This window comes from Genypterus blacodes, unplaced genomic scaffold (genome assembly GCF_046128005.1).
Source record: "Genypterus blacodes isolate CSIRO-AG114 ecotype Tasmania unplaced genomic scaffold, CSIRO-AGI_Gbla_v1 ptg000057l_1, whole genome shotgun sequence".
NCBI classification, from domain to species: Eukaryota; Metazoa; Chordata; class Actinopteri; order Ophidiiformes; family Ophidiidae; genus Genypterus; species Genypterus blacodes.
In genome coordinates, this window is record NW_027466869.1 from 1,201,207 (window position 1) to 1,227,874 (window position 26,668).

At 44.8% G+C, this 26,668-nt stretch overlaps 1 protein-coding gene across 2 annotated transcripts in view; it reads right to left on the reverse strand.

The window, feature by feature from the left end:
* Positions 1-1,930: 1,930 nt before the first annotated feature.
* Positions 1,931-26,668, reverse strand: part of cdkal1 (CDK5 regulatory subunit associated protein 1-like 1) — a 202,724-nt gene continuing 177,986 nt past the window's right edge. Inside the window, exons 15-16 of one of the 2 annotated variants that reach the window (XR_012963802.1) lie at positions 14,299-15,065; positions 1,931-1,952 (exon numbers count right to left, since the gene is read on the reverse strand). Coding sequence is in view for 1 of the 2 variants with exons in the window: in XM_076152699.1 (XP_076008814.1) it covers positions 14,904-15,065 (162 nt within the window). In the remaining variant the exon portion in view is untranslated. Of the gene's footprint in view, positions 1,953-13,999; positions 15,066-26,668 lie in introns of those variants that run through there. The other variant, XM_076152699.1, reaches the window with a different exon arrangement.

Here is a 26,668-nt window from a genome sequence, read left to right on the forward strand (position 1 = left end):
AATATGACTCCAATTGTAGATGCTACCTGCCAGAAAGGACAGACATTTGAAACATGGACCTGAGTTACTCACACGTTTAAAAACTTTTGTGCTTGCAGAGTGCATTAAAACACAAACTTTTGTGCCAAATCCAAAAATGACAGAACATAAAAGTCAACACCAGAGAGAGAAAACAAGGCTCATTTTCAAATAATATTTCCTACGCATTGTTATTATACTGTGTATTGTAAAGTTCTAAAAAAACAGCAGTATATTTAGCATCATGCCTGGGTTACCCTGGGAAACATATTATTGCATATTATTTATATATATATATATCCTACATTACATTACATCGCAAACATTTGGCAGACGCTTTTATCCAAAGCGACTTACATTACATTTCATTACCTTCGCTGAGAGGGGAGCAATTAAGGTTTCGGTGTCTTGCTCAGGGGCACCTCGGCAGGGGCTTGAACCGGCAACCCTCCGGTTCCTAAGCGGAAGCACTACCCACTGAGCCACTGCCTCCCCCATCCTACTCATAATTACATGGACTGGGATGGAGCATAAAGAGCTGCAGTGTAAATGAAGTCTTGTAGTTGTGTCCAGTTATCTTGCTACACACACACTGATGGATATTAACATAGAGATTATTCCACAAGACACTAAAGCATGACACAGAAAGACGTTTTAATCTAAGCACAGCAGTGGACTGACTATGTGATGTATTTGTTTCACACACGCATGCACGCACGCACGCACGCACACACACACACACACACACGCATGCACACACTGACACTTGACATATAGTATTCTGATAACATTATACACGCAGATGGATCCCAAAGACACAATGTCGATAAATCAAAATTCAAATGGAATCTGCCAATCACAGGCCGCCGCCCCTCGTCAGCCTCGTGCCCTGCAGTCAATCTGCAGCCATATTGGTTTTCAAGAGGTCAGGGTTCCTTCAGCAGGATCCTGTTTGTCAATACAGTGTATCACAGTGGAGTTTCCCAAAGAGGGGCTGCTGTGAGTGCGTTTGTATAGGTGTGTGTCTGTGTCTGTGTCTGTGTGTGTGTGTGTTCTCCCAACAGGCTTGCCACTGGCTGTGTTTCGACAACAGATCTGTGTAGAATCCAGCAGGGAAGCAAGTCAGACCATTGATCCACGGCACAAGACACATCAAAAGATTCATAGGAGAGAGAGCCGGGAGAGACGCAGAGGGGGCTCAGTGTGTGAGTGTGTGTGTGTGAGAGAGAGAGAGATAGAAAGACAGGGAGATATTAGCTTTCATAACATTTTTCTAGAACTCAACAAGTTATATTTGTATTCATCACTGATTTTCTAATTATTATATCACAATGGAACATGAGCTCCAGAAAACAGAAAAATACAGCAAAGCAATTTCCCTTCCCAGCTAGTATGCACAGGTGTGTACGAGTATGTGTGTGACAGTTAGAGAGCGAGAGAGCAAGAGAGAGAGAGAGAGAGAGAGAGAGAGAGAGAGAGAGAGAGAGAGAGAGAGAGAGAGAGCAAGAGCAAACCCATAAACTGCAGACATAATATAAAGTATTTGGGAAAAGAGCTTCACACAGCAAAACATTTCAGTTACAAATATATTACATCAACCGAAACTCAACACAAATGCACAACATACACGCACACATACACACACACACACGCACGCACGCACGCACGCAGGCACGCACGCACGTACGCACACACACTTATGCCAGCATTAAAGCCATTCATTGTCTGGTTTGTGGCACTGCACTCAAAAAAGAAAATGTTTGCAATTATGTTGGCTGTGTGAGAAAGCTGACAGTGAATAGAAGCAAGAGGGCCCAGAGCCTTGACTTCATGTCTGCACTGGGAGCATTTACTACCCCCAACTCTTCTAAGGAACTTATTTTGTGTGTGTGTGTGTGTGTGTGTGTGTGTGTGTGTGTGTGTGTGTGTGAGAGCTTTTGTGCATCACAGTAAGAATGGGGACTCAATTTAAGCAAAATTCTAGGGCAGGAATTTGCGATGGTGATGGTTCAGACACAGAAACATGGCGCAGGAAATACAAGAGCGCCGGGAAATGAAGGTTAAGCATCGCAACCTTACACACCTCTGCATTTTGTATAACATAAGCAGGCTAAAAATGTGTCCTTTTACGACAACAGAGGACGACAGGAGAATAAAGTGGAATATCTCCGATTTTAAGTGTACAGATTTAGCGTAACATGCACAACATCCTTGTCCTTCCGCCCTAAGTTGGCTGAAGTGTTGAGTTAGGAATTGTGGGTACTTTTCCGGTGACAGGTTGTTGTTGCACTGGGTTGCATTATGCATTCCAAATATTTGATCCTCTGCCTTTTAATGGAAGCAGACAAAATACTAGAAAATGGCTGCAGGCAACACACACCTGTCATGATGCAAACGCCGCTCACTCCGTCCTGGTTTCCTGCGCGATGGCTGTTTACAATCGCTGCCACACATTAATTGGTCACATTGTCGGGCGAGCAGGTTCCAATTTTTCACCCGCCCGACTCTTTCCCACAGTCTGTCCGGGCCACTTTTTCAAAGCCAGAATAAAGTTAATCTACAGCACTTTACTGCTGAAACAACCACAGCCTGTAAGTGTGTGTGTGTGTGTGTGTGTGTGTGTGTGTGTATCTTCTGGGCATGCATTAACTAAAATGCACTGGGCAGCTGCACTTCTTATGATTTTTACAAATATTCTCACAGATTGTTCTCCGAGTGGCTGGATTTCCTTCAAAGTCGCTTTGGATGTTCCGAGTCCCCAGAGGATGAATCTTAATGTTTTTGGTGAGCTCTTCTTCTGTCGCTGCGAGGAAAGTCATTTTTGTCCACCACAAACTTCAAAAGCTTAACATGCAGAGTCTCAAAGCTTTCAACCTGCCGTGCCTTCAGTCTAAACTGTGAGCGATACAGAAAGTCCTGTGATCTAATGAGCCCCTGCTGTCTGTTGTTTGTTCCATATTTTACTTTAATTCCCGCTTAAAAAGGTCTTTAGCTTTTGTTCTGTGTGTATGAGTCTGAGTCTAAATTCTCATTAACGACTAAAGTTCTTAGTTTGTCTTCATCTGACACAGTCTTTGACTTTCAACTGATGCAATAAGAGGCAACTGCAAAAAAATGAGCTCTTGCACTCTATCTTTGCACTCACTTATGCACTCTACAACACACCACACACACACCAAATTAGATTTGACCGCACCCATTGTGACACAATTTGCATATTTAACCTATTCAGCCCATCTAGACGATCTGAAGGTTGGTCTCTCTCTCTTTCTCTCGCTCTCTCTCCCTCCTGCCTATTACTAATTTATCTTCCACACCGATGACACTAACAGTCCTGGGTACAATATGGCTTCAAACTGGCACATGGCGAGGGCGCGCCAGGTCGATGCAGAGAGAGACACACACACACACACACACACACACACACACACACACATACAAACGCTTTGCTCTCGTACAAAAAGGGGACGGCAGACGGGACAAGGGTAGTGCATCTGCTCCTTAATTAAAATGAAAGGGGGGGGCCCCACAGACAAGGCATGAATCAGGATGAGGTGCACGCACACACACACACACACACAACACAGTGTTCTGTTGTTTGTTCATGGGTCAGGCCACTGACTCCTGCTGCAGACCAGACAAACATTACATTTGGACAAAAAGGAAGAAAAAAATAAAAGGGGGATCATGGGGTTTTTTTCTTTTTCAATATGGAGATGGAACAAACATTTGTACATTGTGTAACTCCACAAACACCTTAAAGCACATTAAAAAAAAACTTCTTCTTTTTTTAAATATAACAAACTTTTATATTTTAATTTAGCATTGTGCCGTTTCAATATCAGTACATTTGGTGGATGACACATAGACCTGATGCTCGCAAGCAAACATGGAGAAAGGACCATATTTACCCAGCAGAACCCATAAGTGGAGCCACATTTTCAGTCTGTTGTGTTTGGAGCTGCAGGAAAAGACGTAAACCTTCTGCCTTTACTGCACGGTGAGAAAACACAGCTCCTCCAGTAGTTTCTAAAATCTTGATATTCTTAAGTGTGATTGTGAAAGTACGTGTTTTTCTCTGCAGAAGTGTGTGTATTGTGTGTGTCTGTGTGTGGAAGTAAATCCATAGGGTCTCTCTGGGGAATGTCTATCTGGAAGAGAGTCAAACAGAGAGAGCGGGACCCCATATATCTACCGTGACTAAAGTGATTAAACCTGACTGGGAAGAGAGACAGAGGGTGAGACGGATTAAAGAAAGAAAAGGGGGAAAAAATGGAGGCAGCCGGAGAGAGAGCGAGAGAGAGAGAGAGAGAGCGAGAGAGAATATGAAGTCATGAGTACCATGAAGATGATCAGATGAGTGTCAGTAATCACTTTTCCTTGTCTGGTCTTCATGCAGTCTGGCTTTGGAGATGGGTAAAGAAATCTGTACTGTGTGTGTGTGTGTGTGTGAGAGCCCTTTCCATTTGTGCATATGTATACACACTGCACAGCGCAAGCAAGTATGTGCGAGTGTGTATGTGCGTGTACCTATGACTGCAGTTTCCTCCTCTACATAAAGAGTGATGCTCCCTTCATTAGCCATGCAGGGCGTATATCCACCTAACCCCTCCCCAGAGCAATTTAAGAGCAATTTAGAAACGCTTTCACACTTTAATACCCTTAACACTACCGAGCACACACACATATACACACACGAAAGATGTATACTACAGCGAGCAGAGCGGTATCAGAAGGCACAGGTCAGCAAGATGTGCTGTTACTAATTGTACAGTGTCTGATATTAGATTAATATTTAACATTAGTTAACTATGCAAAGAGAGGGAGAGGGGGAGAGAGAGAGAAAGCGAGAAAGAGAGAAAGAGAGAGAGACTTACTTTTACACCATCTCATGCTGACTAAAATATGTTTTCCATAAGTCGTTCCTGCTCAGCTGGGTTTATACATTAACACCCCGCAGAAACTAATTTACAAGCATTTGCGATGTGGTGTTAAACATAACGGCGTCGACGTCTCCAGACTGTTGGGAGATTGGATACAGTTCGAGGTTCCTCTGGAAGCTCCGGACTCTCCTGGGAAACGGCTTTCATTATGTCTCTGCGGGGATTCGCGCCGTCGCGTTTTGCAGAAAACTGTTTGTAACTGTGAGATTTCTCTTTCATACCCAGAGCTGCGACAGAATCATCATATTTGCTTACCAGTGCACTTAGCGGTAGTTACTGCATTACAGCTCCCAAGGGTGGGGGCTGGGACGGCAGAGGGTTCAAAAAAATAAATCTGAAATGAACGATGAGACAGGACGATGTGATTTCCCAAAGCTCTGCTGGGTTATGAAGGCACATCAGTGCTGTCAGCAAAAGCCCACGGCGGAGCCTCAACGCAACATTGACAAACCTGTGCACCCTCCGTACCTGCTCACCCTCATGCTCACACATCTACAGGCCATGCAGAGCTTCCAGGACCTTCTAATCCACGACGCCACTCCTGCTGTTTCCCTGATAAAAGTCCAAATCGTCTCCTGTGGACCATCAGGAGAATAATAATTGAATTGCTCGAATGTGAATCAGTACATTGGACGCATTGGTGCTCACTCAGAGATGCCTTGCTCGAATCCCGTGTCAGTGTAAAGCAGAGTGTGTCGGTGAAGACACACACACTCGGCGACTCGGATTGACGGATTTGAGTGAAACAAAGTGTGCAGGATGGACATGATCCGAGAGGAACCCATGCAATCCTGGTGCTTTTTTCTCCCACAATAAGAGGTCAAAGGTCACCAATTTTGATTTGGAGAAAAGTTCCATCTTGTTTTTCTGATATTTCTGCCTATTTGCTGTCAAAGTTGAATGGGTGTGGCTCATTCTTCATTAAGCGCTACATCTCGTGAATGAATCAGTCTAATATGCAAAACATGAAGTATCGATCTATCTGATGACAACAACTGATAACGTGTTGTGAATAACTTTAGATTACAACCTGACGTGGTCGAATCAAAAGTTTGTTGTCATGATCACAATCTTGCATCAACTAATTTTTTATGTGCCTACAAGCAAAGCAATTGTCACCAGGCTGCCGCCGCACCAGCTGCAGATGCAGAATCAGGTGAGTGTGCGCATGTGTGTGTGTGTGTGTGTGTGTGTGTGTGTGTGTGTGTGTGTGTGTGCTCAGTTCCCTGGATGAATAATGCTGCTACACTCTTAAAGCTGCTGACTGATAACAGCACTCAGAGGTGATAATGGTGCCTGCACAGTTTGCTGTGAGGAAAGTGGAGATATGGCGTCGGTTTGTGAATGGATGTAAATCAAAATGCATGCTGGGCCTTACAAAAATACACACAGACGCGGGACATAAATCTATAGGGATGTAAATAAAGCAGGGCGAGAAATTAGATAGCAGAATTTTGATCTTACATGACACGGCGAGACTGAGCCAGGCAACATTACTGCAACTACAGAAGAACTCCCAGTGCCCCGAGAGAGAGAGAGAGAGAGAAAGAGAGAGAGAGAGAGAGGGGGAAAGAGAGGGAGAAAGCAAGAGAGGGAGAGAGAGAGAGTGCAAGAGGAAGAGCAAGAGAGTGAGAGAGGGAGGAACGAAAGAGCGAAAGCAAGCAAGAGAGAGTGAGAGTGAGAGAGACAGAGACAGAGACAGAGACAGAGAGTGAGAGAGAGAGAGAGAGAGAGAGAGAGAGAGAGAGAGAGAGAGAGAGAGGGGTGGGGAGAGAGAGAGAGAGACAGAGAAAGAGAGAAAGAGAGGAGCGAGAGCGTGAGAGAAGGAGAGAGAGAGAGAAAGAGAGAGAGAGAGAGACAGAGAGAGACAGAGAGAGGGAGGACATAAAGAGAAATGAACAGATCGTAGACTGAAAGAGAGGAGGGAGGGAAGAGGAGAAGAGACGGGGATTATGGGTACTTTTCTTCTCCAGCCTCATCACAAACAAATAAGCCGATCGTCAAAAGCCAGCCAGGCAATTAATATTCAAGGAATTAGTTTTCTTTAAAAAATAAATAAATAATTTTAAAAAAGGAGGAAGAGGAGATTTAGATTCTTCTCCCTCTACTGAGCGAGGATCCGTTTTGTGGGCTTAAGCTATAAACAGCTTGAAATCACTTTGACAGCTTCTATCTCACAGAACACACACACACACGCACACACACCCAGGCTTGCTCATACACACTCTACTGTAGATGCACACGTAGAGAGTGCACACACACACACACAGACACACACACAGACACACACCCTTTCCACAAGGGATTTTAATTTCAACCTGTGAAATTGTAATTGCGTCTCCTGTAAGAGGCAAAGGATTGTGGGAAGGCAGAGCACAAACTCACTCATCACTTCTGGCTCCCGCAGGCTTTTCTTAACCTTTGTCATCCATTTATTAATGAATTTAGTTCAGATTTCCGATTTTTCTGAACTTGTTTTCCCTCTTTTATCTTTTGTGTTATATTAATGTTATAGTCTTTAGGAATGATCTTATTCTTAAACGTTTTTTACCCCATCCATTCATCCTCCCTCTCCCTCTCTCTGTCTTGTTTGTTGGCGGCATTGACATTAAATTAACTGGAACTGTCAGAAGCAACAGGAGAGAGAAGGAAAGAGCGGGTAGAGGTGAGGAAAGGAAAGAGGGTAGGAAGGAGGAGATGAGGGGAAGTCACGGGATGAAAACGACTCCATGAGCGTCTGTGATATCATCGTGATTCTTCTTCTTCTTCTGTTCATTTTTAAATCTAGGTGTGAGAAACCTGACGAAGCAACTTTCAATTCGGAAAAAACTATTTTCATCCCACAGTGAGAAGCACAACAGCCGTGAAAGCCTCTAGTGTGTGTGTGTGTGTGTGTGTGTGTAATTAGTTATGGTATGAAGTCATTTCTAACGTGGCTCCTCTGTCTCACTCTGACACTATGAGATGAAGAGGTGCCCATTAAATAACAGCTCCCTCTTATCAAAGCCTTTACCGTAAAGGTACTTTAGCAGTGAGTGTGCGCGTGTGTGTGCGTGTGTGTGCGTGTGTGTGAGTGTGCGTATTCTGCTCAGCCTGGTAAGTGGCCCCACTTTTTTATTGCATATTGGCACAGACAGACATCTCACGATGAACGTGTTGGAAGAACAGATAGGTGAGGGAGACAGGGAGGAAGAAAAAGAGCAAAGGACACACGCACACACGTACACACACACACACACACACACACACACACACACACACACACACACACACAGGCTTGTTTCTGGCAGGAAGCTACTGACACTCTCTATGCCTTCACACATCAGTAACTGATACTTTGTGATGATGTCACTGTCATGGGACGAACACAGTGAGCTTTGAGATGTGTGTGTGTATGTGTGTGCGTGTGTGTGAATGTTCAGCACGTACAGAGCTACTTGGACACAGAGCGAGAGAAAGTGGAGAGCAAGGAAGCACCAAACCAACCCAGGTCCTGACCAAAAGCCAACGCAGGACCTCTTCAGTCTAATCACCTGTGTATGTGTGTGTGTGTGTGTGTGTGTGTGTGTGTGTGTGTGTGTGTGTGTGTGTGCGTGTGTGTGTGAGAGACTATGATCTGAGCGGTGATCACAATCAGCAGGAGAGAATCTGCAGTTCTCTCTCTGCTTGGGGCAACCGGCGTTTGGTTTGTGCCAAATTAAGCCGGCGTTGATTCTTTGGGGCATTCCCTGTTTACACGGTTTGGCAGAAATGTCACAAGTTTGACGAGCAAAACAAGAAAAAGACAGAACTCTTAAAATGAGCGAAATTAAAAGACAAACTTGAGTCGTTTTCATTTGTTCGACTTTAACTTCACACTGGAAAGTTTCCAGTAGCTGGTGGGGGAACGGCACACGGCTGCAGACTGTTTTAATGAGAATCCACCTCCATCACCCAGAAGAAGAACAACCATATGTGCACCTGGAAGGACGGACACACACACAAACACACACACACAAACACACTCGGTGAGCCGGCCTTTGCTTCTCATTTCCAAACTGTAAACACATGGTGATCAGCATTAAACATCTTCTACTTTCACACCGGCGTGTTCAGGCTTTCCTGTTTGTCCATCTGGTGATGTCACATCGTCCTTATTTGACGTCTTCGTCTCGCGATAAAGACAAACCGAGGAAAACATGGAGTGGACTTTCTGCGATCTTGAAGCTCTCAGGGGGCGAATTAATAACCGCTATGTTCTCAAATCTCTCGGTTTTGGTTACAAATTGGAGGTAAATTCTCCCTTTATAGACCTCAAGCGAGCTGAAAAATGTACATTTGATGTTTTTTGTTACAAAATGTGAGTTTTTCCATTGCACATTCTCCAATTTGAAACCCGGTCGCAGTCACACTCTCATAAATGTGCAGCTACGACTCTTTCTCACCTCCTCATCCCTCTTGCCGCTCCCTCCCTGTCGCTTAGTTTCTAATTAGCAGGCGATAGATTAGATTCCAACATCATTCACAGAATCTCTCCCTCTCTCTCCCCCCACGTGTGTGTGTGAGTGTGAGCTTGTGCCTTCATAATTCCATCAAGCATCAGCTGACAGCGCCCTTCCGAAGTCCAAACTTGACACTATTGATTTCTGCCTGCATTGTAACGATTTGATGACAGGATGACGATGACAGGAGTCTCATCACCGCATCAGATCTGTGACATGGCGATCAAACAGGAAACGCTAGCTGGTGGATGACAGTCGACCTCTGTGGCACGGCTAAGACGATTGCCATTAAACATTAATAATGTAGATATGGAAATGAGTGTTGTTTCATGTGTGGACAGCGGCACTTCTCCATGGCAACAAACTACTAGCTCTCAAGAGTCTCGTTTGCTGTGGAGTTATTTCCATGACAACATCATTAAAAGTTCCTTGGCTGCCATCTAAAGTCCTCTAATCAAACATTATCAGCAGGAAAACAAGTGAGACCTCAAGGTGACACCACACGTTTCTACAAATTTCTTGTTTAAACGGGAGAGACAGCGGTGAGGCGAGCGATTCAGGCCATCAATGAACCAGCAGAGGGTTAACGCCGACTTTCATGTCGGATGGCAATTTCTTCACTCTGACAAAGTGGGAAAAACAGAGTTCAGCTCGATTATGAGGCGTTTAAGAGGCGCGAGTAAAAGACTTATTTGGTTGATAAGGGGGTTAAGGTCTTTCTGTGTGTTCGGCCTGATGTTGCAACGCCCACTTTCAATCTCAATTCAGGCCGCGCCCCTTTTTGCACTGAACTACATTTTTTTTTAACACTATTTTTTGCATCTCCTACAATCTCTTTGTTCAATTGTCACAAACCTTTACATGTAGAATATCTGTATTCTAATTCTGTATCTTTGTTTTTTGAATATCTTTTTAATGTTTGGATGCAATTTGTTACCAAAGTGAAGTGGGCGTGGCTTATTCTACAAAAAGTGACGCATCTCATGAATGAATGACTGCTGTAACCAAATCCTGTGAACATTTCCACTCCGTTCTTATGCAAACAACAACAACAACAACAACCACAACCACCAGTTGACCTGATGGTGGCGCTGTTATTGGTGGCTGCTCGTCTCCGTCAGTACATTTCTTAGCTCCAGTTGCCACTAAAGGTTACTTCTTCTTCTGTGATTATCATGCAGGCATCGTCGACAAATGTCAGGCCAAGAGACGCTAAGGAGACATTTATCCAGAGCGAGACACAAAGTAACATCTTCACACTAATAACACTTTGATCACTGTGTAATACTAAAGTGCTGCCATGTCTCTGTGAGCTTATTAAAGGGCTTTCAAGAACAATGCAGAGCTGAAATATTGACTTTGGTCCCCCTGTCCCTCTGGTGAATACAAACACCCTTAACTGCTCAAAGTCAAAGACGTATAAGCCCCACAAACTACAGAAACACACACAGACACACACACACACTCGCACAAATCCACAGACACAGGAAAGACGCGCACTAAAACAGAACTGGCAAGCCACCAAGACACTCAACACAGCCAATCTCTCCCTCACACGACAGGCTGTGAATTCCCAGTTTGCTCTGCAGTGCCAACGGGGTATGTGTGTGTGTGAGTGTGTGTGAGTGTGTGTATGCACGTGTGTGTAGATAAAAACACAGCAATCAGTAAACGCAGACACAGGGGCCACCAAACTGACTGCAAGGATGAAGCTGGCATGGAGACGTATGTACATGTGCGTACTCGCTCACACACACACACACACACACAGCACATCCTATATGATTAGGAATGGATATGCTTGCCAAGTCATTTTCCCCTCTATTCCAGAAGGCGCTGAAGTGCTTAGCACACACACAGACACACACTCACACACACACACACCCTGAACAGACCTCAGCCTATAGACAGTGGAGAGAGATGGAGTGAGAGAGGAAGAGAAGGTGTGGGAGGTGAGAAATGAATGAGATGGAGGGGGAGGGAGGGAGAGAGAGAGAGAGAGAGAGAGAGAGAGAGAGAGAGAGAGTGGGAGAGAATTCAAACTGTCAAACTTCTGTAATCTTCGCTCATGTTTGATCGACAGCAGCGATCAGCAGGAGCCTGAAGTCAACACAAACAGTTTGAGAACAAAGGGGGGGGGGGGGGGGAGAGAGAGAGAGAGAGAGAGAGAGAGAGAGAGAGAGAGGTGTTCATGTACAGCTGTAATCAACCACGTGAGCTTTGACGCCGATGCTCGCCTGTCATCTCACACCATTCACATTTTGGCAGCTATTTCTCAGCATGTTAGCTGGGCTCTTGTGTCAAATTGATCCCAAACGATCACCTGAAACCATCAGTGGAAAGGGTTAATGCTTTCTTCTGTCATTCAAGGTGTAAAATTAGTTAAAAGTTTGGCCAAAAAACAAAAGAAACGCATCGTTCTGCCTGAACACAGAAGTACAAACATGGAGGGGCCCAAGATTGCAGTATTGCGTTTTAATGGAAATATATATAATTATTTCAAACATCGTCTGTTTCCACCATTTGCTATTTTTCTCCCAGACCTAAAAGTTCAAAGGTTACATATACTACTGGTAAACTCCACTTACCTCCTATATTCCCAAATTTACCAGTGCTTGCAGTTTCCCATTCCGCCTAAACGCAGCATGTGAGCAAGGACACAAAATCAGTTCTGTGCCAAGAAATGTAGATTTTCATGATGAAAACAAATAACACATTAATGCATTCGAAAGTACAATGCATGAGTAAAAATGTAATAAATAATAATAATAATAATAAGTAATAAGGTTATGACAAACAAGTAAGGATGTCAGGATGCTTACAGATGAGACCGGAACAATTTACCGCCTCAGGTAGATTCATAATTAGTGTGTGGCGCTGTCTGTGTGTGCGTGTGTGTGTGTGTGTGTGTGTCCTCCTCTCTGTCTACTGGAGGTTCGTATGGACAAGGTGTGTAGTCTATTTTTATTTCTCTGGACTGTAATCAACACTTTATATTATTTTCCATGATTCTCTCCCTCTTTAGTATGAAGTTATCAGGATCTGCTGCAGATGACGTCATCGGTCGGAGATTGTGAAAAATTAAAAAGGCTGAATTCAATGTCTACCAATCAATGAATCACTCTGAAATACTAACCGTACTTTCTACAAATAGAATCCATCATCCCCCAGTATCATAAGAACATTTGGTCATTTGGTGTTTAAGCTTATTGTTGCATTTGGCTTCTTAATTTAATCAACGACACAAACGGTTGTCATTCTTTTTTGTGAAACTTCTCATGGAAATCTCAACAATTTCATAGTTTTGCCTTAGAATCTGCACTTCCTGACGCAGCGTAAACATCAGCACCAGCATATTTTACCTTTAAAACCAGATCCGATTGGAATTCCTGACTTTGGGGGATACTGAAGTAGGAGCGGAAATGGAAGGAGACGAGAGGACTGATGGGAGACGACGCAGGCGAGCGCATTACTACCCAAACATCGTGCGGACGCCGTGTGTGCCGATGACAAATTGACAGCAGCTGCAAGTCAGAAAAGAATTCAGAAACTCCGGCTTTTATTAGCAACAACTGGAGTGAATGATGCACGGTGAATAATGATCTCCCCTCCCGACGATGCCGCTCAATATTTCATAGTAAGCGATGATCTCCCAAACATAAAGGGTGTCATCGCATCCATATTTCATTGGAGAACAATGGCATGTAAGTGACAACACAGTGAGGAAATGTGCTTACAAAGCATCAAAAGAACTGTCACACACTATGGATGGCTGGAGAATAATGTAGGGCACCGCTGGATGGATGTAACAAGTTTCACTGCTACACGCATCATTTGATCACATCATACAACGCTGTGTGTTTGTGTGTCGGTGTGAGACACGCATCATTTGATCAGGTAATATAAAGCTTTGCCGCCTGCGTTTGTGTGCAAGTTTGCCTGACGCGCATCATTCGCCCAGATACTACAAAGTTGCAGTATGCTGTGTGTGTGTGTGTGTGTGTGTGTGTGACACGCATCAGTTAGGTAAGACAAAAACAGGGTTGGAGCTTGTATTGGTGTGTGTGGGTGTCAAGAGAATGCTAAGACATGCATCATTTACACAGATAATACAAAAGCAGGGTGTGTGTTTGTGTGTGTGTGGCTACAAATAGTGGTATATCTAATAACAGGGCTTTCTGGTGATGAGAACTGTCAATCCTCACTCACACACACACACGCACACACATACACAACTGAATTAAGGATAGGTGGAACACAGAAACTACAACAGTGTACAGACACACACACACAGATGGAAAGCTCATAAACAAGCTGACAGAGACTCGACTAGAGCACACGCACACACACACGCGCACACACACAGAGCTACAGGGACGCGTGTGACATAAATTGGGCCATGCATTATTAAGCGTCTGAGATTTCAGCGCGCGTGTTGGGACCGCTGTACCTCAAAACAGAGAGCGAGCTCAGACAGAGCGCAGGCGGACGCTCTGCATCACAGACGCAGAGCTGACGGCTTCCTGTCGTCTCACACCACCTTAATCAATCATTTAATAAATCAATGAATCGGCACATTTGTTTCATTTTTTATTAAACTCTTTGGATGGTGACAATAGAAGAATAGTCAGAAATGCACACTTACTTACACACACACACACACAGACACACACACACACACCTAGTAGGCCGTGCTGCCATTTTAATGTACATTCTTAACCTAAGTAGAAGCAGAATGGGTCAACACACACACAAATACAACAGAACTCATTGTGTGTGTGTGTGTGTGTGTGTGTGTGTGTGTGTGTGTGTGTGTGTGTGTACAAAGCTGTTTCATTCAATACAGACCCTAAAACAAAAAAGACAAAATAATTAAATGTAATAAGAGGTACGTATGTAGCTGTGAGAGACGCCGCCCACGTCTCTGTGGTCAGAAAATAAATACCTGGCAAAGGTTGGGTTCTACCTTTAATCTCCGTATCACACGGCCAGACTGAGGAAGTACGCAGCGAGAAACACTCCACTTCCTGTGCTGAGTGGGTGGCGTGGGCTCTAAGAAACATTTCCCATGAGCACCGGCTGCACGCGCTTTGCTTCATTGGTTCGCGGCCCTAATGTGTGACCTTGTGTCTGCGTGTACCTTGACCTTGAGATGGCGGATTACAACTCAGGTACGACCTGGGAAATTCCACATTCCCGGATGTTTCATGTAATGTATGTATGTATGTATCGCCTCTGACACGGCAGGGGAAACACTCGGCTCCAGTCTACAGACTTCAGGGGAAAACAAAGAGTGAGGCCCTGAAAGCTGTAGCGCCACCTACTGAGAAAAAAAAGATTAAAAACACTTCTGTTTGTCCTCATCGGCTCCATTTAAGATGGGACATCTTAAATTCGTCCAGGCTTTGTCTCTCCCTCCTCTCTCCCTGGTTCACCTGTAGTTCAGCTCCACGCCGTTCCTTCAGTAGAGCTTCTCCACCACAAAGGCCAAGATGGCCGCCGCCAGGGCAAGCCCGACCAACAGCGTCTTCAGCCCTTCTTTGTCAGCACCGTACGAGCCGATCCACAAACTGGGAGAAGACACGGAGGCGGACGATTGGAGGCCGTTAGCGCCTTCCTGTTCCTGTGGGGCACGAACACAGAAGAAGAGTTTGATTAGTGCTGGCTGGCTTCAGTGATGCTTTCATTGCTTCACCATTTAAAAGTACACTGAGGACGCCAAAACGTCTTCACAGTCAAAGACATGATGTCCACTGCTACATCCAGACCAGACAGACCGACAAACATGTCCGCTTCCAGACTGATTACATGTGAGTGTTGTTCAGGTCCAAGTTCAAGAATTGATGAAGAATGAGCCACACCCACTCAACTGTGGCAGACAATTCTATCAAAAGGGAACAACACATATATATAAAAAAAGATAATATAAAAGAGGAGACACAATAACAGTTCTGGAAATGGCAGAATATCTTGTTCGGACCAAAGGGGCGTGGCCTACATGGTTTGGACGCCCCACTTACAGACAGACGGACTCATTGTGCGAAGCCGCGGTTGAACCCCTGGTGCATTGCGGTTGAACTGGCCTCCAGACTTTCCTCCCTCAGTCTTTCTGTGAGGATTCCGCAGACCTCAACCCCGACCACAGCCAAGAGTCGGTCATTAGCATGCCGTGACATATAGCGTTTGGCACAAGATGTTGAAGCAAACAGCCTTGGTGATAGGCTGAGGTCAGAGTGAAAGAAGCCTCCGTTTCCTGAAGTGTAAACTGACTGGTGGGTCACGCATGGAACATCACGGCTATACATCACCGCCAGACCAAAGGCTCAAATAATATACCTGGGAAAAAAGACATTTACGGAGGAAAAACTGGAATTTTCTGTTGCACACGATCAATCTTGTTATCGGACTAAATCATCTATTTCCATGATCATTACGTCTTTCAAAGTCAGAACACTTTTAAACATTGATCCCTAACATTCCTGTACAGTGACTGACTGATTGACTGAAGTGCTCCATCAGTGAACAGTTGTGTCCACAGTGGTGTCAGCTCACAGTGCGGCTCATAACTCATAAGTGGGAATCACCTTCAGATCAAATCCGTTGCCCGCAGTCACAAATCAAACGGCGAGGCCAGTGAGCCGACACATCAACTGTGCGTAATCTGAGAGTTCTGTTTGGTCCTAATGTGCCGGACCATTAAAAACACATCCAGCACTGAGGGGAGGTGGCAGTGAAAGATGAGACGGAGCTAAACGCAGAGACGAGCGCAGGCAAAATAAAGATTAGAGAAAGTGAAGAGGACTGGAGGAGGGAGAAAGAAGAGAAGAGAAGTAGATCTATATATATTCCAGTGCATAGATCACTCACATGTTTATCTTCTCAGCCCTTTGATGTCTTCATAAATGGCGTTTTGCATGAGACGTATCGCTGCCTCCCGATCCGCACGCGCACGCAAATGTTTCCAGCAAGGTCACTTGGCGTTTGCATTTCCAGATACATCATTTAGGAGAGCAGAGACGGATTACATCTGCTTCCTGCCTCCTTCTGTACAGCTGAGAATCATTTGGAAACCACTAAAGCAAAAATACATTTTGGATTCAATGTTTTTTTCCCCCTCATACTTTGTGGATGAAAGCATTCATAAAAGCGGCTATTTGCTTATGCAAATGAGTGAATTTCAATGAGGACGCTATTATCTCAGCGTAAAGCAGTTAATGAAGTTTTGTACAGATTCCGCTAATACAGAGTGCCGCTTATTGAATGACGCTGGTGAGAAGGTGCGCTGTGATGTTACGGAAGCTCGGGGAGACATGAGAGCAGAAGTTAGCTAAGCATGTTAAATCTGTGTGAAGCCAGACTGTGTAACACCATAGTAATTGTGTAGAGCTGCACTTTGCCTCGCCGCAGTGATTCCATATCAAGCACGAGCTCACCTCTGACTGTTTCCTATAGGAACGTAGAGAACTCAGTTGGAGCTGAAATGGGCAGCTAGGCAATGATGGCTGTGAGCTAATTTTGAGTGGGTTGTGTGTTTGGACCGTAGCCAACAACAAGGCAGATGCACCATACGATGGAGCTCCACCTACGAAGACAGCTGAGACAACACTACAGCCAGACATTTACATTTACAACACTTCTCTCCTGGTAAACTAGAGGTTTATCATACGGTTCGGTTTCCAACACTAAACACTAAATAATGACAACCTGCCTCATGTATCATCCTTTCATCGTGTTTATACATCTTGTTTTCTCTTCTTTCCTGGCAGAAACTCCTTCCTTTTCCTCTTAGCGTCAAAGGAGATGCAAGTTTGGAGCGTCTACGGAAAGGTGGAGTGGAAATCGATCTGGAATGACCTTGCGATCGGCCCGACCCGTCCCGCCCCCTTCTAGATGACAGTTGGTAAAATGCCTCATCAGGCTGGATTATGCGTGGCAATATTGAGCGATTGATCAGGGGCTTTCTAGGATAACCTTTAATCAAGATGGGAAGGGATAGCGGTGAAGGGTTTTCATATTTACCCAACTTAGATCGACTTCCTCTGTCTCGCACGTCATCCTTCATTTTAACGCTCCCCTCAAGTGTTTATATGATTGCCATTGCTCACATTCACTCGCTTCATGCTTTCTCTGTTGCACACATTTCAGCAGCGGTCTTGTAAATGTAGTCTTAAATCTTTACCGTACGTAATAACGGTGAGGAGGGGTGCGTTCAATCCGTCCAAAGCGCAGATCATCCACTGCCTTTACTGACTGCTGTGATCCCAGCATCGACATTACGCTCACCTCAGGAGTCGTGATCGGAATCGGGAGTTCAAAACAAATGTGCTCCGTATACTTTGCTCACCATGTGTGTACTTTCAAAGAAACAGACGCATTTTGAGGCCCTAAGTCCATATTTGTCTCCTCAACTACGATATAAAGCCAACTAAGAACAATTATACTTTTTTTATCCTCACATCCATCCATACATAATTGCTTCACTACCTTAAGTTAAAATGTTCTGCAGGATTCAGAAACTGCGCTGCTCTTTTGACATTTCAAAGCGTGAGATAGAGAATGGCGTTCTCAGCCACCTACCTCTATGTACAGCGTGTGTTCCTGTGTTTACCAGTTGCAGAGCACGCCTACACGTGTTGCATGCATGTGGCGGTGTATTACTGTGTGAATGAGCAGCTGCACAGCGTCTGTCCTCTGCTTCTCCATTCTTCACGTTACTCCTGCTCCCCTGTCCTCCTCTCTGATGGCTTTGAACGCCACGCTACCACCCACTCTTCTCCTTCGCCGTTGTTGCTGAATGGCTTCCTCTGTTAGCACGCACAATGGAGGACGGATACTATAACCAACAACGCCTACATGTCACATCCATAAGTCACTTACAGTGAGGCCTGCGGACAATAGGTGGACAGAGAACCGGCAAGAGAGGTCTGGCTGACACATCCACATGCTGACACATGGTCGGGTCGGAGCAAAGAAGTCAACTCCCCAACGGTGAAACTGATACGCTGTTTTGTTGAAACGGATCCCTGAATAGCAATAAGAGTCCTTTCTGTTGGAGTATAAGGTGGTAGCCATGTCGGTCATAAAGGCTGCAGCACTTGAAAGCGACTTTTAGTTGACGCTGTCATACTTTCGGTGGCTGTGAAAGTGGAATTGTGGCATGGAAGAGAAAGAAAAGTTAACTATAATTTAATACCAATTGATGAATAAATCCATACCTTTTTTAAACTCTTTACACTTTCTTTATGTTCCTTTTAGAGTTAATTTCATAATTCTGGTTTCCACTTTCATATTTAACCTGCAGTATCTCTGACCTTCTCCACCCTGACACAGCCAGTAGGGTTCTTAGATTCTAGCTCTTCTTCTAACCCAGTTGTTGGAAGACTCGTGGTCATGACACTTCTCAAGACTGTGGGAGCCAAATTGTGTAACGGTGTCTCCCCTTAGGACTGGAGTGAGCGTTTGGTTAGGACGACACGTGCCACTCCAGCATGAACACACACCAGGCATGAGACGTGTCAGGCACCAGCTGGAGAACCTGACAAGGTCCTGTCCCGGGATTTAAGGGGTCAAATGCTTGTAGGTGAGCATGTTTATGTTTGTCTGTATGTATTAGTGCGGTCATACGGCGGTGACCTGAGCGGTGCATGCTGGGACACGGCTCCAGACCCCTGGAGCTGGAGAAATAGGCACAGAAAATTGATAGAATTGGATGGTGAGGGGAAAATGGGAGACAAAGAGAGAGACGCAGACATAAAAGCATAAAAGAGGGAGAATGACAGAAAGTAAAGTTTGAGCAGAGAGCTAGAAGTTTTTTTTTCTCTGCTGACAGACTTAAGTATACTGCCTCATTCTCTATCCATCTATTTATCTGTCTCACGGCAGGTGTCTTCAACAACAGGGTGCCAGGAGAGGGACTGAATGGTACAATTTAAAATCTATTACTAGTAGGGAGGATAAGTGAAAATCCAAGTGCCAGTAGGTGTGTGTCTGCACAGCGGGAGAGCCGGGGTAGAGGAAGAAAGAAGAAGAAAAAAAAGGCAGGCAGGAAAAATGAGAGATGTGGATTTCGATGATAGTTCACCACCTGCTAGCTGGTGGAGTGTGTGCATATGTCTGTGAGAAAGAGTGTGTAAGAGAGAGATCTCGGTGTGTGACTGAGTGTGTCTGTGTGTACATGTGTAGGCCTGCGGTGGATAACGTCTGCGTTTCTCCTCACAGCTGGAGGACCCGGAGAAATAATCCTTCCCGAAAACCATCCGACGCCGCCGACTGGGTCGTGCTGCTCACTGCCTTTCTGTCTAAGTTTGGAACTGTTAAATGTCTCTCTGTCTAAAATCTAATTCCACACACACACACACACACATACTTTTCTCTCTGCCTGGGAGCTCTCGTGCCGCCTCCGCCAACACACTGACATATTCACGGAGAGAAAACACAGAGAGACTCGCACAGCGCATCACGAGTGCGGGAACACACAATGCACAGTGGTCACATTTCTCACATGATCCTCACCAGCTGTCAGTGTCACTCTACACACACAGAGACCATCGAGTGTGTGTGTGTGAGCGTGTGTGTAAACAGATACTGTAACAGACTCCTTAGTCACGGGTGATTTGACAAAGCCATGGTAATGCCACAATAATCTGAAGTTGTATTTACAACTGGAAGGATGGAGAAGGAGCGAACACGGAGCAGAAATGCATGACGGAGCAAAGACTGAGACAGAAGGACAACATTCTACTCACTACAACCAGGCTCTACTTTGTTTTACATAAATAACTTTTTGGGGATTTTTTTATCAGTTATTATGACGTTATGTTTATGTTATAAAATCGTCATGTAGTTAATTGAAGACAGTGTTTGCATGTGCGCAAGAACTACGTCAATGTTCAATTTCCCCCCAAAACTGAATTAAATGTCTTCATATTGTATTTTTGATTTATGACGCAGACAATTACATTTAAACTAACATTTCAGCGCTCTGATATAGCTAGAAATGTGCCCAATCAACTTAAATTAGAAGTACTTGGTCATAGTTTTCATGGCGGCCTTTGCTTTGTGTGCCGCAGCAGACACTGAGTGAGCGGCTCGTCTGTGAAGGGGCGAGAGAACGGAAGGGAAAGAGAGACGGAGCGATGGCGACACATTGTCCTTCCTCCTTTGGGAGAGGAGGTTACAGGGTTACAGCTGTAGAAAAAAAAAGTGTGTGTGAGTGCACGGGCTGTGAGGTTATTAGTGCTTTATGACACACAGAGAAGAAAAGAACATGACTCAGATGTTCTCTCTTCTCCTTTCTCTACCTTTATTTTGCCTCCTGTCACGTGGCACACACACACACACACACCCCATCCCCCATCACCTCATATTACGACCCAGCACCGTATGGACGCACAGGCCAACTTTTGCCATGTGACACACACACACACACACACACACACACACACACACACACACACACACACACACACACACACACACACACACACACACACACACACACACACACACACGTACACACAGATGATGCTTAACAGTTCACACATGAACACAGATATAAACTTTTATATTCAGTGACACACACACAGCTCAAAGATTGACTGTAACTAAATGCTGAAGAACGCCACATTTGTCTATACATGAGTGTGTACATGTGTGTGTGTATGTGTGTGTGTGTGTAGATGACACCATTACAAACTGATGCTTTCACGCAGGGGACAGGCCAAGAATCCAAAGTGCAGTGATACAGACGGCATAAAAGCAAAGCTACTGTATTACACACACACACACACACACACACACACACACACACACACACACACACTGGGGTCACAGGTACAAGTAAGCAAAGGCAGCACTGCAGTATACCAATTACTCTTCAAACAGAGTAAAGCCAGGTCCTGTTTCTTCACGTGTATACACTTATTTTACCTGCGAGCAAAGAAAGAGGCGGGCGCAGTACAACCGAGAATTTCCCGGAGTCACATGCTGTTAAAAGGTTCTTCACCAGTAAAGCAGTCTTTCAGTGAGGCAGCCATCACAGATAATGTATCTCTGACGCATTCCCCCATGACAAAAGTAGCGGCGTGTTTTCCTGAGCGGATTAAACGCGGCAGATTGTATTTCTCACATTGATCCCAACAAGTTTAACAAGTTTATGGGAGCAAAGGGAGCCAGTTAGTCTGAAAACCATTAGCAAGATTACAGCTCAGTGAACAATGCTGGGCCAGAGAAGATTGTCTAGTGGCAGAAGTAGTCCGATAGATTCTTATCTTAAATTAAAGTAGTAACTCAAGTGTACAAACACTGATCTACAAGAGGTCTGGCTAGTAAAATTAGTCATTATGCAGGGCGATAACCAAAATTCAACTACTTGCCCGAGGAAAGATTAGCTCCAACTTTACTTAAGTAAAGAACTTCATATATGTGCTTAGTTACTCTCCTCTGAGTTCAGATGGTAGCTGAGAAGGATTGATGTGGGTCTCACAATGTGATTTGGCCTCCAGGCTTTCGGGGGGGGGGAAATCATTACTTTCAGCAGGACCAAACTCAAGTGGAAAGTTGTCATCTTAAATCTCTAAACGTGCTCTGAATATGCAAAACGCAAGTCATCACTATTATCATCCACCACCCGCAGCAAGTGTTTCCTACTTAGTGCTGAACTGCAATAACCAAACTCTAATAAGGAGAGTTCATTGTATAGATGCATGCAATAGATTCCTGACTTGCTGTTGTAATTCTGCAAAGAAATCGTCTCGGCACCAGGAGGAGGAGGGTGAAATCCAAAATAAAATGCAAACCAGGGCCGACTGAGAAACTGTGCTGGGGACCAACTTGTTTCCATGTCTGATACTGGGGAGCATCTGTTTTTACCATTCCTAGGAAGAAAAGGCCAAAAAAACAAAACCTTGAAAAAAGATTATCCACTGACTGAACATTATTCCTTTCCTAAACAGTCTTTCCCTGAGTGCTTTGTTATTTACATCTTTCCATGTCGGAGCTAAATGCCAATGCAGAGCAAAGGGCATGAAGACTTTCTGACATTTTACATAAACTAAAGGGAAGGAGGCTGTGTAACGCCATTTGACATGTTTAGTAAGAGGGCTGAAAACAGATGTGACTGATATTTTGATGGGCCTACGTTTACTCCTTTGCTACTGTGGCTCCAGTGTTTCAACTCCGCACAAAGCGCGGGGCCGTGTAACACAATTTGACATGCTAAATGAAACGCCCAAAATAGCTACGCCTGCTGTTTTGGGGGCAAAACAAATTATTTGCTGCGAGTAGTAAACAAAGTCATGCAAAGGCCATGCAAAACCTTTTGACGTTTTTAATAAGAAGAAAACTTTAAAAATAGATTTGAGAGGATTAACTGTAAACAAACCGTTAAAGTCAGCTTAATCTTTGATCTTCTCCTGACAAAACATGCGACACTGCTGCAACAGCCGCATAATGCAACATCAAAGCAACATGCCATAACCGTCGCAAGTCAATCCCGACTGGTTCAATTGTTTGAGGTGATAAATAGAGAATTGTGTGTGTGTTTTCTGTTTTCTGTTTGCTGTTTGTGTGTGTGTGTGTGTGTGTGTGTGTGTGTGTGTGTAGCTTCTGCAGCTAACAGACTCTGCCAGGCACACAAAAGGGACTGTGTGTGTTGGTGTATGTGTAACGAGGATGAGTACATGTGGCATCATTTAACAAATGTACCTTTAATGTGTGTATTATGTATTCACTATGATGCAAAGTAGCGGCAATCGCACCCACTCAGCCTGTCCTACAACGAATAAAGACACAATTACCTTTTTGACCCAACAAATCTGTCGGCAGTTCACTTGTCCTGATTTGGGTGAGCTTCTTTTTTTCGCCAATCACTCTACCTTGCAACTGACACACACACAGAGAGAGACTGTAATGTGGGATGAATGGGGGAGCTGAAACTCAATTAGGGCCAGGAGCATTTAGTATGTAGATGGAAAGGAGAAGAAGAGGAAAGAGGGTGACTGCGGAAAAAAGAAAGAAAGACAGAAATAGTTGTCCAGGTTCCTATGGTGCACAAGCCTGAGAGGAGAAGTCAGTCGGCCAATTGGGTTTTATTATTTATTTTTCCATATCACTGTTCTTCCGTCGATTCGTCACCGTGGAGATACATAGCTCACCACCTGTATTCCTCTCTCTCTCCCTCTCCCGCTCTCTCTCTCTCCCCCATCTCCTTTTTCCTCCTCTGTCCTTCATTCATTCTGTCAATTTGCTGTCTCGTGGAGGGAGTGGAGCTGTTTTCTCCGCTCCCTCCTATTCTCTGCCAGTCTCCTTGAAAAATGCTGTGAAAAGAGTTGATTATTGGATGGCACTCAAGCAGCTTTCTGTCTCCTGATCCCCCCCCCTCCTCCCTCTGTCTACTGCTCCCCCTTTCAGTCTTGCTTCATTTTTTTTGGGCCACTCTCTCGCACCCCCCCCCCCCCCCCCCCTCTTCTATCATTTAATTTCATCTGGGGATGAGGACTGGTGAATATACTTTCTCCTTTTCTTTCCTTCACCTTGCTGTTGAGTGCTCTCCCTGCCATTGTGTCCCACTAAAACCTCATTACTGTCCTTCCCCATCTGCAGAAAGTGCTGTTTCTATGAATGGATGGCTGACGGGGGGAGAGAGAGAGAGAGAGAGAGATCCCAAAAGCAACAGAGAAAATAAGGGGAGAGATGTCATCCATGTCATCCAATAAAAGCAAATTGTTCAGCTACTCACTTCCCTCTGTGCAACCTTGGTCTTCTTTCATGGCACGAAACGGCAAAAACACCAAAGCCTCCTTGATGAACATATCACGCAACACAAAGGAACAAGGGGGGGGGGGGGGGGGGGGGGGGGGGAGCGAGAGGAAGAAGAGGGAGAGAAGGGATGAAGAGAAAGAAGAGGAAGAGAGGAAGGAAAGAGGTGGAACAAAGAGCGCGCTAGTGTTTGGGAAGGACATCCAATCACCATCCATAACAAATGTATTGGAAAGGCAGCCAGTCCATTCTCATCACTGTGAACATAATGACAAACACACTCACACTTCAATTAAGCAGAACTGGATGGTTTCGATCAGAGATATCAACAAGGCAATATGTTAACGGGGAAGACGCACAACAGCCGTTTCCAGACAGATGTTTCCTTCTTCCTATGAGGTGACTTGCGCGTTCAAACTTTGATTCTGCCCCGATTAAGGCGATACGGTGATGACTTCAATCCTCGCATTCGTGCCAAAATCAGACCTAAATCAGCATAAACTGATGCAGCGGCGTGCTCAGAGTAGCTGACCAAGAATGTGGATTGATTTCAGAGTAACATCCCTCCTCTTTCAATCGGTGGAAGTGTTCTCTGCACGTGTATTTGCGCACTTCAGTTTACTTAAGTACTTCTTTTGCTTTAATCACAGTACAGACAAACACCAGGGGCTGCTGTTCACATCATATATAAAAGCAAAATACCTGTCCATTGATTGTGTGTGTGTGTGTTTTCATAACAAAATAAAAGTGGGATTTTGTAGAAGGAGGAGTTTTCTGCCACCTTTCCAAAGTCTGGCCGTGGCTCTAAATCCCCACTTGAGTGTATCTGCTAAATGTATATTCAGCATTAATTCTGCTTCATATCCGATATCGAGTTGTCCGTGGACAAAGAGTGATCACAATTAGCTTCGGCCCTATCCATCTAGCCATCCGTCCATACTTCTTATTGCTGTCTCTACGTGCATTCACCAGCTCCACGCAGCTGTTCATCAGGCCATCCATCAGTTGTGTGTTTCAAGCCGGCGTCTCACATCAGTGGACCCATCCATCCATCTATACGCCATCCAGTCCATCCATTTATAGCCGTCCATCCATGCTTTCCTCTGTCCATCTATGTATCCATCTATAAGCTCATCCATCTCCCCATCCATACTGCTGCATTCCCACGCACATCAGTATGGAGGTTGGCCTCTGTGCAATCATCTCTCTCCACCTCTGAAATGATAGATGTCTCGCTGTGTTCCTCTTCCAACAATTGGACATTACAGACCTTGGTGGGTTCCTCTGCCTGTCCAATCACCCACTTATCTACCACTCTTCCTTTTTTTCCCTCAGCCTTCCTCGGCAGCCTTCCTCTGCATCTTAAGTGACACGACAAAGCTCAGCCACCAAGCCATCACACACCTCATCACACAACCTCTCTCCCTCGCCGTCCTTCATTTTTCCTGTTTTTCTCGCTGCCAAAAGCCTGTAATTATAGACCTCACTGTGAGACATAAGGGCGAGTGTCTATCTGCCTTCCTCTAATCACTCCATTCATCTCACACACTCGCTCACATTCAGCTCAGTGTGGGGTGGATTCGTGTGGAGGCTCATATAAAATGAATGGTCCTCAAAGATATAAAGGCCAGCCACTACTGTGTGTCTTTGGATGAGTGCATATTCCTACACCTGTGTTTATGCACCAGTACTCTATATGTGTGTAGGGTATGTGTAGGTCTGTGGTGTGTGAACTGTGACAATCAGTGCTCAGTAGCATTCAGGCTTGCTCAGATGCTACTAGAAATGCACACAGAGAGATGCTACACCTGCACAATAAGGTGTGTGAGTTTATCTTGTCTTTTTGCATTAACAAGTACACTGTAAACAAAGACACAAACCTGAATGAATGCTACCTGTACTCAAACCACACACGCAACAAAGAAATCCGACTTGGATCGGACAGTCTATATGTAGATGATATGAAATTGCAACTGTTTCAGACAAAACTCCAAAATGGAGGGAAATCTGCTAGTTGAAAGTGGGCGTGGTCTACATGGATCGGGGAAAAAGACTTTTGATTGCCCGACCCAAAAGTAACATAAGAAATGTTTAACACAGCTGAGGTCCTGAGCCAAACCGCTATCAACCTGCCAAACCTGATCCAAATCTAATTAGATTCGCTGTGGGGGACAGACGGACAGACGGACGGACGGACGGACGGACAGACAGACAGACAGACAAAAGCCTGTGATTGCCATCCACCCGCTCAGTGCAGTGTAATAACAGTAGACACTGATATTGGACACACGGTCTAAAGGACATGCAGTCATGTGTGTGGAGTTTGCAAATACTGCTGTGTTTCCAAGCCATTAGGTCACTTATCTATTAATGCTGTGCTTAAGTGCCACTCTGCTGTCATTAACAGATGACAATGCAGGTCATAAGGAACTATGAATTACCGATCATTAGCATCACTGGAGATAAATT